The 13,970-nt window shown below is 41.6% G+C and overlaps 1 protein-coding gene across 2 annotated transcripts in view; it reads left to right on the plus strand.

Moving 5' to 3' along the window:
- LOC126536589 (uncharacterized) overlaps positions 1-13,970 on the plus strand; it is a 209,698-nt gene that overhangs the window by 113,897 nt on the left and 81,831 nt on the right. For both annotated transcript variants that reach the window (XM_050183613.2, XM_050183612.3), the window contains exons 4-9: positions 3,939-4,340; positions 5,685-6,043; positions 9,162-9,200; positions 9,605-9,694; positions 10,863-10,893; positions 12,548-12,593. In XM_050183613.2, the coding sequence (XP_050039570.1) occupies positions 3,939-4,340; positions 5,685-6,043; positions 9,162-9,200; positions 9,605-9,694; positions 10,863-10,893; positions 12,548-12,593 (967 nt within the window). The remainder of the gene's footprint in view (positions 1-3,938; positions 4,341-5,684; positions 6,044-9,161; positions 9,201-9,604; positions 9,695-10,862; positions 10,894-12,547; positions 12,594-13,970) is intronic.

The following is a 13,970-nucleotide window of genomic DNA, read 5'->3' on the forward strand; positions in this document are numbered from 1 at the left end:
CGAATAACACACATGCCTTTCGTGACTTGGAAGTATCGGGCTCGCAGCGTTAAAGAAAGGAAATGTGGTCAAGACAGATGACGATTATTGTTTTGTGGCAAGATACAACCCAGAGGGTGTAAGTTTGCTTAAGAATGTTGGTGTATTGGTGCCACTCACATTGTTCAAAGGTTCCTGCTTAGCTGATGCACTTAACATGCTGCTCTTCATTGATACATTTTAATGAGCTTGCAATAATGTGGACAAAACATGGTAAGCCAATTTCGTTACATGATGCTAGCCCGACGCATATCAATACTTAATAAGACACAGATGGTCACTTCTTGTCCATTCTTATAATGAAAGCCACAATATTTTTTATCTGTGTCATATTTAAAAACTTCAATGGAACTGGCATCATTTTGAAAATTTTATAGCATAAGATGTTTTTCAAACATTCATGTGCGTGAAGAAATCTTCAGAACATGCCAGGAACTTTTCAGCAGAATTCCAACAGTGTTTCATATCACTTGAATACGAGACAGAGCGACCGCTTGTTTCGCGACCCTTTCTTAGCGACACCAGAAGACTGCAACTATACGGTGCAACTAGAGCTGCATCGCCCTGAATTGTTCATCGAAACTAAAAGACGGGCAGAGGGAGCAGCCTTCTTTAGGCATTGTAGGAACCTTGACAAAAACAAATACACACAAGAACATGTAGCTCAGAGTGCATTCAAACTGGTGTCTCTCTTTGGAAGTGCTTACATCTGTTAGCAGATGTTTTCTTTGGTGTTTCTGAACAAGAGACGCCTTTGGTCCTCAAGTGCTGATATGACATCATGAACATGAATGTATAACGAAACCAAATAAAGTGAATTATCCTGTATATTGAATGCTCTATAGTTAGTGACCGACACTCGTGTAAAATAACTCCCTTAGGACGAATTGGAGATTGAGTATATTAACCTCGCACATAGCACATATCCACAGTCTACCACATCGAAAATTCGATTTCTCTGTGGCGCTGAGAAAAGGTTCAAGTCACACGAAAAGAAATTACGGCCTACTATGTGCAGTTTTGTTTTAAATGATTCCTTGATCTCATGCTCCTTTTCTTTCTCTGAAGATAACAAATTTGCATACCTCACAACGACATTGGTCATATCAAGTTACCTGATATATCAAACTGTTTTTAGTGCATAAGCCTGTTCATTATAACCAGGTTCAATGTGGAAAAAAAAAAACGCTCAGTACAGTGACAAATGACACCAAACATAGTGTTTCCAGAAGTAAGGGATGCATCATTTTCCACTAAAGTGTTGCCATTGTGGCTCCCCAACTTTGGCTCTCGCTGCTATTGAGTTGTGCAGCCCTAATCTAGACTTGTTAACATGTTTGCATATTGAAGGAGTTGCCTATGGATAGTGTGAAAATAAGAATGGCAAGACTAGAAATGCAGCGATAGAAGCACGCATTTTGAACTGAGTTTTTGTTCACAGATTACCTACACACAAATATATATGCTTTATCAAATGCATGCATGTCACTTATCAGTTTTTATTCATATTCCACATTCTCAGTTATTTTTATGTATTAACATGTCCAAGGTCTTGGTAAGTGAAAATAATGTAACAAGTGGAGATGAAAAACATTCATAGCAAATCTTTTTTTTTTCTTTTTCAAATGAAATCAAACAAAAAAGGAAACGGTTACATTTTTGTTTTGCAGACAGTAATGTAAGTGAGATAGGCGCATTTGATGGAATATATTTGTGGGATCTGTTCTGCAGACAAACTTGGTTGTGTGTGCACGCCAAAATTGTTGCAGTCCTTATGCTGCCGTTTTTATTTGCAAGCTATTCATAGGTGACCATGAGCCTACACATGTCATTTGAAGAAGTCATTCAAGCAGCTCTCTTCTGTAACATTATTTGGCACAGAGTATCTTAGTATATGAAAAGAAACATTCGTTTTCCTGCTCTACTGTCTGATGTTCATACGTAAAAAGATTGTGCTTGTATGTGACATGAGAACAGTGCATTTTTGTTTTAAGAAGCGTTCTCCTAAAGAAAATCCTGAAGTCGTCGTGTGGGGCTCTAAGAGTACCATAAAATTAATGACAAAATATCCGTGATTGAGTAAGCATGCGTTTCTTACATTTAACCTAATTTCAGCATTGTTTTCTGACATACTCAGTGCACTGCTCTGGACACAGGTGCACATGTCATATTTGATAAATGGCATGTCGAGCTCCCAAGAGCGCCATTTGACCAATATGCCCTTCCAATCTATCCTTTTAGACTTTGAGGATTCATTCGATCATGTAAACAGGGAAGAGAAGGGCAAACAGGTTACATGCTCCTTTTAATTATTTCGGCATGTTTTGTAGCACTGGAATGCATCATGTAACCGCACAAACAAGAAAGGACAAAGAAGGAAACACACAGGACAGGCGCCTGTCTGCGCCTGTCCTGTGTGTTTCCTTCTTTGTCCTTTGTTGTTTGTGCAGTTACATGATGCATTCCAATATCGACCACCAACTAGTCCGCCTATCCCTGTTAAATTTGTAGCACTTTCAATAGCAAGGCTCTTTTTCTTTTTCTCACTTTGTGAATGGCAGGAATGTCTAGGGTGCAGCAAACAGCCACTATGTGGAATTTAACTTGCAGTCGTAGTGAACACCCACATCATAAGGTACTACTTCATGCGCCTTTTGGATGTGTGACTGAATAAATGCCCATTTCTCTGTTTCTTGAAAATATCTATCTATTTTAGCTGTGGACATTTGCAATACATTATGATATGCCTTGTGCCTACAAGCTGCATTGTCAAAATATTGTGCTGTAAGGTATCATGCTCACTTGCATGACACTTTAATTTTGTTTTTATATTGCTCCACAGTGAAACTAGCAACTGACAATTAGAGTGTTCCACTTGTGTGTGCCCATTTCTTCACTGTTTTTTGTTCATGTAATAAGAACGGACAAGTACAGTACTTTGGGACAAGTATGGAGCTTGACATTTTGCATATGGGATCGGTGTTTAACTCAAGTAGATTTCTCTTGATAGGAGGAGGGGTTAGGACAACAAGCTGGGGAGACAGCTGGACAGAGGTCCCAGCACCCTATGGCTGTACAGCAGATGCAGTAGTGCACTAATTACATCAGTGGTTATGCAAGTATGTGCACATACTTGCAGATAAGCACAGGTAACATACCTAATGAAGGTGTATAATATGCAAAAACAGGTTTTTATTTAGTGCTGGAGTTAGCATTTTAATTAGTGATAAGATGAATTAGATAAGTAGCTACATGCAGGACGATATCTGATGGCAGTACGTTTTATACAGGAAGTAAGGTAGCAAGTACTATGAAGTTCTCTTCATGCAGCTCATTTAGCAAACAGGAAATGTGTACATATGCATTCTTTTCATTATTGGTTCATTTTGTTTGAACAACGAAATGTCAGCGAATACAATTGGGGCTGTGTGCAATGAGATACTTAATATATATAATTGCTTAGGTAACTTAGTTTAGGGGTCATTTAGCTATTTTGCACACCATTGCACAGCGGACTGTCTGCATGGTGATCAGCAGGTATAATTGGCCATTGTACAGCAAGGGTGGTTTCTTGCAGAGCAAAAACATTCCTTGGTAAATTGCTTTGCTTTATTCTCCAGGGTTCTAGATACATTTCAAAGCAAATTAGAGTGGGTTGAGGTTATTGTGAAATGCCTGTACAAAGCCTGCCCCTCTTTTTTTGTCATGTTCCCATATATTGAAATCAGCAGGTGCCTGAACATGCACGTTGATAATGCAGCAACATTGTGCCAGCCACCATCTGATTGAAAGCTCAAAGTATGAGAGAGGGGGGGAAGCAGGAGTCATCAGTGCCTTGTAAAGTCTTGGCTGTCTGTGTTGTAAAGTAGGGGCGGTGGCCTTCGTCTATCTGTGTGCAGATCCTGGAGGAACAAGAAGTAGCAGCAGCAATAGCAGCAGCTTGGTGGCTAAGCAGCAGCACCATAGTAATAGTGGCAGCAGCGGCAGTGGTGGTGGCAGCGCGCATCCTGCTAGCCAGTCCAGCATTAGCACTCAACAGCAGGGTTCCTCTCACCACAGCAGCTCAAGCCACCGCTCGCACCATGGCAGCAGTCACCACTCTCACCACCACTCTCACCATCACCACAAGAAGCAGCAGCCGCACCAGCCTCCGCCACTGATGAATGGCCAGTACAAGTCCTCGTCTTCCTCGTCGTCCTCAGCGGCTGGCAAGAATAGCAGGCACTTGTCCCAGCCACCGCAGGGCTCCGGCCACCACCACCACCACCACCACCAATCAAGGGGCGGCTCTCACGAGCAAGGTGAGCGACACTCAACTTTCTTTTGTTGGTTTTACCAGGCAGGGCAGGGATCGGTGCACTGATAGCCGACACTCTAGAGGAGTATGGAATAACTAATTGCAACTCTTCCCAAGTGCAGGAGCGCATGAGCTGATGTGAGAACTGTAATTAAAGTGACCAGATGTCCCATTTAAGCAGGACGTGTCTTGTTTGCATGCGCAAGATTCTGCTGTCCCTCACTGCACTGAATTTTGTCATGGCTGCAATCTTGCTGATGTCACCACCACCAGTCAGGCAGCATGCAACTGCAGCGCTCCAGAATGCAATCTTCTGACACAAAGTGCTGCAGAGAACGAGATAAGATTGTTTTGCCGATAAACAGGTGTTATGTGAAGAGATCCTCTTGTACAGTTGCATAGACATAAAGAACTCTCTTGTTATGCTCTTGGACCCACAGATATAAGTTTTCCTAGCCACATATCTGCCCCATGTGCTATGTATTAATTCTTTCCCTTACAAGTGCTTTCTGCAAAAACAGCCGAACTTTAAAGAAGTATTGAAGTAGAAGAACCGGACAGAAATTTGGCAAGCAGTACTTTTCGAGGTTTCAGTGCACAGACACAGATACAACGTCCTTTAACGAAAATGTTTTTTGGGCCTGTTGCATGGCTTGTATTCACTGCTGACAAACCACCACTAGGCAGCGCTAATGTGGAACAGTAGTTGCTAGTTGAAAACACTTTCTCTCCCAAAAGTTAGGGGCTTTTGATGACGTTTGTCTTCTGAGGTCCTTAGAAGCTTTAATGAACTCTAGTTGACTGTTCAAGCTTTCAGTGCAACTCTGCACATTATAATAGTGCAAATGTGCTAAATGTGAAGCATAACTAATTGCTACTAAAATAACTTTCATGTGATTTTCATGATCCATTTTTGAAGATCCATTCATGTGATTTTTGTCTGATTTTATGCCAACCTTTTGCCAGACTAGCTGTTTTTTCAGCCTTTGTGGACTTGCCAACGATATAGGTCTGTATGTGCTTCGTTCTGTAAGCTTGAATGAACTCCGATGAGCAATATTAGTGAACAGTGAATGTGCAACAAACCTGTTGCCCTGTAATTAGAAACCTTGATTAAATTTGTAATATCAGGTGGCACTTTGTCTCTTGAAATAAATTTTAGGTAGGATCTTCTTTCTTAAGTTGCCTCATTGAGCCTTGTTAGTCACCTTTGTTCACACTAATATGTTACGTCTCAAAGTACAGGAAGTGTTGTTGCAAAAGAAAGTGCGCTAGACTGCGTTAATCTTTGCACTACAGTTTTTTTAGTGAGTTATTTAACCAGTTTATTCTCCGCTCCTGTTTTCAGGACGGCTAGAGGATGCAGCATCAAATCCTAAGGCGAACTCCTTGCCAGCTTCAAGTTCAGCCTCCACCACGAACCCATCCTCAGCACCGTCGAGCCAGGGTCCCCCCAATGGCCTTGTCGTTAGACCGCCTGCCATGCGTGCACCCTCCAAGGATGTGAACAATGGAAACAGTTCAGCCTCAGCACAACACCAATCATCTACAAATTCTTCATCGTCACTCACTGTGCGCACAGAGAGCAATGGCCCTGCGACAGGTAGCACCAAGTCGTCTTCATTGCCACGAAGCTCTGCAGCTGACTCCAAACCCAAGCGGCCTCTGCCTCGGCTGCAAATCTCGGCACCCTCTTCAGATAGCGGGGTAAACCTTTTTTCGAAGTACCCACTCTAATGTACTCTCAAAGCTTGATCCTGATTTGACTTTTTTTGGGGACAATAATGAAACTTAAAATAGAGGCAGCATTCACAGAGCAAGCTGGAGGGGAGAACAGGCTATGCAAAAGCCACTTGTTGCAACTGTAACATATGAAAAGAAGCATGTCAAATTTTTTTGTCTATTTACATAATATTTCATGTGTGTTTTTGTGCATATGTCTGTTTTGCATTTCCAAGTTCCCTGAATCTCTGCCCTATAAACTGCACTTAATTTTTTTTTTGTTAATGATATCTAGTTGCTTTAATGCCTGTTTGGTTACGTAGCAATTATATTTCTTTTCTCACTGCTTCCTTTGTACGTGTGATTTTTTTTAGTAGTAGTACACAATAGAAGCATGTTTATTTATTTATTTATTTCATGTACCCTCAGGGCCATTGGCATTGGAGAGGGGAGTGGTTACAGGCATACAAAACAAGAAAAAATAGGAAATGTGATGCAAGGAATAGGAATATTGCAATAAAAGTTAACAAGTGTGTCTACTCATACAATATTAGCTAAGGCGTTCTTGAAAAGCTGGTAATCTTTGATGGTGGCTGTCAGTGCGGGAAGGTGATTCCACTCTGCTGCTGTACGAGGTATAAATGACTGGAAGAAAGCGTTAGTTCTACAAAATGGGACACCGACCTTGTAGGCATGATCTAATCGAGCTGATAGGTGACGTGGGGGAGGGATTAATTCGCTACGCAGGTGTGGATGATGAAACATCTTATGGAACAAACAGATACGAAACGCTTTGCGACGTGAGGCTAGGGATGGTAGATTAAGGCTTGATTTCATTAAAGATATGCTAGCGGTCCTGTTATAGTTGGAAAGAATGAAGCGAACCGAGTTATTTTGGACCATTTCTAGTGAATATATTAGGTTTTCATGATGAGGGTCCCAGATGGATGCGGCGTACTCTAGTTTCGGACGTATTAATGTTTTGTACAGCAGCAGTTTAAGGGAGGAGGGCGCTTTAGAAAAGTTGCGGCGGATGTAGCCAAGCATACGATTAGCATTGTTAATTATGTATGTGATATGTGCAGACCAAGTGAGAGTGGAAGTGATGTTATATAAGTACAGTATGTTATGAGCTTCAGTAAATGCCGACACTGAGACACTTGTAACAATTAGATGTCTGGTCATCATCACTAATGTAAGTGAAAAGGATAAAGTGATGGATTGCTGATTGAGAGCCGTAAGTCACTGTGGCAAGATTAAAGACATACAGGTAACGTGTATGCAGGAATAATATGCATAGAGTAGTATGTAATCTTTTGCTTCTTATAGCATTGATTTAGTCTCAGATGCAATGCTTTTGTCTTGTATTTAGTTGCTTGAACGCAGCTATTAACAGCACAAATGTGCCTTGTTGGCAAGGTGGCCAGGTGTATCATTCCCAATAAGCATGCAAACATTTCAAAACAAACCGTTTTAATCATTTTTGCATCCCTTAAATATAGTCTAGGCAATTGAGTTGCATGGCATTTTCGTTGCTGAATGCTTGATGTTAAGGCTCTTTAAGGTGCACATGCCGTCTCCCTATACTACAGCTACAGATGTGCTGGTTAATGGCTCTATTCTCTGCGGAATTACCCAAAACAACACTACGTAAATATCTTCACTGCAACAAATATACGCCATCAGATGCACCATTCCTTTAATAAAGCACATACCTTTCTTGAGGCGTTCAATTATTTACACATGTTGACAATAATCGTTTCTGGTTGCTGCAAAATGTTTTAAAAGTGAATTGTCAAGAAGACTTGTTTTATTGGCACCTGTACCGCTATGTTGAACTGAGAAGGCTACACCCACCCTACACACTCCGAGTACACTGGCCATCTCTGCATTTGTTGAGCTGCAAATAGGGTGTAAGCTGAGCCATGTCATCTGGAAGACATTCTGTCAGAAAGAAGGCTTACCGGTAGCAATGCTCCTCAAGGAAATGGGGTCTTCATTGATTGGTTTGGCTGCGGCCGGGGAGCGTTGCCACGGGAACGACGACACCCTGCCTCTCTCATCTGCGTGCCTCCTTTCCTCTGCCTCTCTCATTTTCGTCTGTTCTTTTGCCGTTTTCTTTCATTATTGTTGCTTGCACTGTGCTGCCAGGAGGGGCAGAAGGATTGGACAGCCTGATAACCTTTATATATTTATTGTTGCCTGGACTCTCCCCCTTTCATCTGGTAGTGTTTGCTCTGAGCTTGTGGTGGTTGTGGCAGTGTTATGTTCTTGCCATCTAGTGTGCTGCTTGCCACTGCCCCCCACCTGCCACTCACCCTCACCCGCCTTTCGAAAAAGAAGAGAAGAAAAAGAAAACAAAGCAGGAGTTGCTATTTGCGTTGCTTTTTCTTCTTGCATGGTCTGCTGGGAGTCAGATTTGGGGTTAGTCATTTAACTTTCTTTTTTCTCGTTTCTTTTTCGTCTTCATTGGTTTTCTTTGGCTTGTTCAGAGGCTTGGATGGCTAAGTGTTAGGGAAGTGTGCATTGGGAGGCACAGTGGGGAAGTTGTTTTGGCCAACTGAAATTGGTTTGAGTGGCTTGTACTTGAGCATCTTATTTCTCAGGCTTAGGAGGCACTGAAAGGATAAACATCTGCTGCTGATGCTAGTGCTCTGTTGGTGCTTCGTCGTTTTGTTTTAGGGGGAGGGCCGTGATGGCATGTCAAGAAAAAGCAAAAGTAGTCTCATTGGAATTGACTTTTCCATTCTGTGTCGCATTATAGTTGCAAATGGTTACGCAGTCTTGAATGACTATTCATTACAGGATAACACACTTAGGCGTGAGCTTCTGTGCTGAGAATAAGATTGACACTGCATTGAATACTGCCAAGGCATATGATTTATGAAAGCTTCTTTTTTTTTCTACATTAAAATAATGCTTTTGAAATATCGCTCAATGTATAGATTGAAACTTTTCTGTCCTCATTGACGCACTTATTTGAGAACTAGGGAACACATTCATATTTTGTCCCTTAGTAATCAAGGCAGAAAAATGTTCCATTCATAAGCATTTATCTTGTCTTTATCCACATGTTCCAGAATTCTGTTTTCATGTCTTTCAGACCGGCAGCACACTTCCGGAACTGGAAAGCATCCTTAAGGTCAGTAACCTGTGTTTGATTTCATTACTACTGTCAGTAGCACCACAACACCAGTGCATAAAGGTCAGCGATATTGGATTTTTGTTGCTGTGGTGGACATGTTTTCTTAGTAAATGGTGGCCACTGGTAGTGATTCTTGCAATGCTTACCCTCTGGCCAAAGTGTTGTAGGATAAAACATAGAAAGCGCATCGCAGCTTTGCTATCAACTATTTCCATTCAATCGTTGCAAAGCTCACGTGCCTGGAGGTACACTAGTGAAGGCAATTTTTATCTTTAACAGTTTGTTACAAGTGTCACAAATACTTTTCTAGGTGACCCTCCCACCCCCTTTGTCTTTAGTTTCTGCTAGTAGAATTGTAAATTTGTATTTGCAACCTTGCTGCTCCTGATTTCTTTATCCAGGAGATGAAGAAAGTTCCACCGGTGTTGACAGCCATTGAAACCCCACGAAAGGAAGAATGCCGGCCTTCTTTTCCTACATCGCCAGTGCAGGTATACTGGCTTGCAAACCTCCTCTTGCTGATAAACCAGAGCGTTTTAATACTTACCAGGAGCCTGGCAAGAGCATTCTTAATGTGGTCAGAAGGGCATTATAATGAAATATTAAGTTGCTATATATTTGAAAGCTCTTCTTGTGTTTTTAGGTGGAGGGAAAGAATTTTATGTACTAGAAAATTTTTTTTTGCTAATTGGGGAAAATGGCGGGACTTCCCTTTTCGAATTTCATGCCCAAGCTCTGGCATTGATGATGTCTATGACATAGCGCTGCGATTAACATTGGTGACTACTGTGCAGAAGGAGTAGATGCATATTGGCATGTTTAATTTTTGCTTACTTCAAATTAAATCGTCATTCTTTATTGGCTCTGTGGCTATCTGGCCTTGAACAGACTCCGTTTAATTATGTTGTTATGGAGCAATTCTTACATGGATGAATGCAGTGCTCGACAGAGTGATGAGGATGATGATTGTGTGGGACGCTTGCGTGTGCGGCGCTTCAGTCATCTTGTCCGCTGTTAAACATTCTGTAAATATATCTTATGCCTATATGTCTTCTCTATCACACTTTGGTGGATGTGCGTCTGAATGTGTCGGGATAAGTTGTTATGGAAAGTTCATGGTGGTGTTGCTTGTTTTTTTGTGCTTTCTGTTTCAACCTGCCTTCATTCCCTGTAAGAGTAGCCTAATTGCAATTCCAGGAGTGTTATCAGTTATTCTACCTTTAACTTATCACATCGTTTGTGCTCTGTTAACATAAACATCATTCAGATAAAATTAAATAGCAGAGTTACTGAATTGGCAGTGTTCATCATTAGCTGTCCTTTATAGGCTTAGCAGGCAGAAGTGAAAGGAACATCTGTGTATGCTTTGTTTCAATGTTAGATTTCTTTACAACTCTGACACTGTGACTGCATCTCGCAAGAGGTCGAGTGAATTTGTTTGGATGCCTCCTGTACTATTAGAACTGTAATGCTGCATCTAGCAAGTGTACAAAACGTCTCATTGAAGTGTATGCTTTCTCATTTTATTCAGTGTATGAATGTGCACTCACTTGATGGACGGCAGTACATGTCAACACATTTTTGGCCATTGCTTACACAAGCCAAAAGCAGAATGAGGTGGCTAGCGCGCACCTGATGTCTGACTCTAATTACTTTCAGGACCCAGTGCCTAATCACCTAGATGAAAATGGTAAGTTGCACATTTTTCCAGTTGTGTTGTGCCCTGTTTGGCAGTTGATACTTGGCTATTCAACATTTGGGGCACAAGATGCACATGTATACAATCACATTTCCCTCACATTTTCTAATAAGCAGTAATACTATTATAATAAGTACTTGGCTACATTGAAATGCAGAGACTGCTGCTACTCCTGATAGCAATTTTCTTTTATTATAGTGCTTATCAGAGCCACTCAGAAATAATGGTTTGTGAAGAATGCCGTTACCTGCCATAATCACACAGATGTGACATCCTCCTTGTGGAAATTAGGTTTTCGGTTGTATTTATGGCTGCCTCAGTCAAGTTTCAATTACAGAGCCACGAATATATGCTTGTACATTTTGCACATTGGGCAACTGCAGCTGGCCAGAGCTAAGCTGGTGCCCTGTGCTATGGCAGCACACGTAGGCAACAGGGCAGCTTAATGGAGCCCTGAAACACATTTTGAACATACCAATAAGAAAACATTGCGTCCTGTCATAGAGGCTGCCTTGAACATGTGAGCCAAATATTATTTCACTGCATGCAGCAAGGAATTTACAATCTCGTGTCAGAAACTGCAAAAACCCATTTTTTCTCGCTTCCGCATTGCTGTCACGCACCGCCACCGAAAGCAGCTGGCCCACCAACGCTATTGGTTGATTTCATGATCACGATAGCATCCTCAGTAATAGATAATTGATCATCTTGAGTTAAATAAACGGGAAATATATATGTCTATGAGCTCAACAAGGCAGAGAAATAATTTCATCTTTGCACTGCACGTAGCTGCCGCACCTGTGCGTGGCCTCCAAGATGACAGTGGTGTTCTGCGTAGCGTAGCCTACTGCAGCGACCACAGAGTGCCACATTGAGCCTTTTTGCCACTGTCACACTTGCCACAAATTTTCGGTCGGGCTTTTTGCACTCTTGGCTTCTCCACTGTGTAGCTTCCAGCGTGCTCGTGCAGACAAAGAGATGGAGAAAGCCAAGTATTGGGTGCAATAACTCCACTTATAGTTTAATGATTCCAAAAAAGGTTGCTGCATGAGGTTTGTGAGATCACATCCTTTGATAGTAGGGCTATTCTACGGTTAGTTAGAACAGGGCCCCTTTAAGAACTTTCAGATGCAGATCTCTTTGTTATTAAGACATACTGCTTCCTTCCTCTGTGATATGGCAAGAAAAGGCACATGATACAGTAGACTTGACAGGACAGTATTTGCCAAGGTTTCTGAAACGACATGAGCTTTCTTTTTAAGATTGCAATTATTTTTCTTAGTTATCTGCAGGTTGTCATTTAACAGACAAATCATGGGCAGATATCTGTTGGTGTGCGAATTTGTTTCAAAGTGAAATTTCTTGCCATTATCTTCATGTGTTGGGCTGTCATAATGAGCAAATTATGTATACTAGTGCTATATTTAAGTACCTTTTAACGAGTACAAGTGCTGCAGTCTGTTTAAGTGCGCTTCAGTCATCATTCATTGTTGCTTTTGTCAGTCTTCAGTGACAGTGCTATGATTTAGGCGGCTACAACAAATGCATCACAGAAAAGCGTGTCCTCTCAAGATTTGTATTTGTGACTGCTTCTATGTTACCCATTGAGAGTCAATTGAATGGTTACTGATTTTCTTATTTTCAGGTGACTCAAAGCATCTTCTTGACCCTAGGAAAGTGACCAGCCCTCCGTAAGTTTTCCCTGCATTTATTTTGCCTGCTCCCATGTATTCCATGCAATTTTCCATCTTTCATAAGAAGAAATCTGACAAATTTAGAAGCACTGCATGACAAGGACCAATCACAGAAAGCCAAGGAAAGCACAGGAGAAATGAAGTGTATTATGTAGTATACTATGCTAACATTTGTTGAAAAATGCTACTCTTCTTTTATGACCAGGCTTCTGAAAAATGTATGTTTATGTATATATATTTCTTATATCTCTTTGCTTTCCATGGCCTCATTCATAGAGTTTCCTACAATTACTAGTGGGAACTCTGGTGCTGCGATCGTTCAGCCACTATGGGAATGATGGGTAGTACATGGATTTGTCTGATCCTCGTGCTTGGGCCTTCACATGTTCTTGTGGCTTCATTTATTACACTTTGTCTGGACCTAAACTAGACTAAATTTCGAAGCCTATTATGTAAAATTCGTTTTGACACTTCCGTGCTATAATGCGGCTTTGCATCTGCATGCCCTGAATCACTTGTCAGCGTGGATGAACTTGCACAATGCATATTTCTCAGAAATATCAGAAGCATACTATACCATACCTTGAATTTACGTTTCTCCAATTTTTGTGCAAGCATTGCCATGTCTAGTTGTAGCCATTCCTTTATTGAAGAGACGGCAAATGAGGCAGGCTTTCCGGCATCGCCTTTCCCATTTCCTGCGCTTCTCTTGCGCATGCAAGCTGCCTTGAGTGAAGAATGGCAGAATGGGTCGAGCAACCAGGTTTACCCATTCTCCTGCCTTCTCTCTAACAATCTTCCTACTTCCTTTCTGGACTGTTGCTCATTGATAACAAAGGCGAGCACTGCATCTTCTGTGATGCTTTTGCAGGCCTCACATACATTTGCAGCAGTCCGGAGGGCATTGTGGCGAAGGCCTGGGAGTTCTTGTGGGTAATGTGTAATAGGCCCCAAAGAACTGTGTCGCTTTTCCTCCTTCTTGCGCTCCTTTAGATAATGCATGCAGTAACCAAGCCCCGATGTGGCGTGCAAGGCAGCATCACCAGCACTGGAAGAGTCAAAGGAAGAGGCAAAAAAAGTTTCGCTTTAAAGATTAAAAAAAAAAAAAAAGGTTTCACATCTCGGTAAGAGAGGGATGCCCTGCAAATAGGAAGCCAAGCCAGTACCTTGTAGGAAAGTAACCAAGGGCACGATGAGCCTGGTCACATATATATCTAAACACAACCACTTGTATACAGACCAGCCTCGACAGTCATACACCGCAGCCGAATTAGACTTTAAAGGGACACTAAAGCGAAACAATAAATCAGTTTAGACTAATGGAGAATTGCTTGAGAACCCTGCAGACAGTCATTTCAAGAAGATAGTTTGATT

Source organism: Dermacentor andersoni, chromosome 4, assembly GCF_023375885.2.
Source record: "Dermacentor andersoni chromosome 4, qqDerAnde1_hic_scaffold, whole genome shotgun sequence".
Classification (NCBI taxonomy): domain Eukaryota; kingdom Metazoa; phylum Arthropoda; class Arachnida; order Ixodida; family Ixodidae; genus Dermacentor; species Dermacentor andersoni.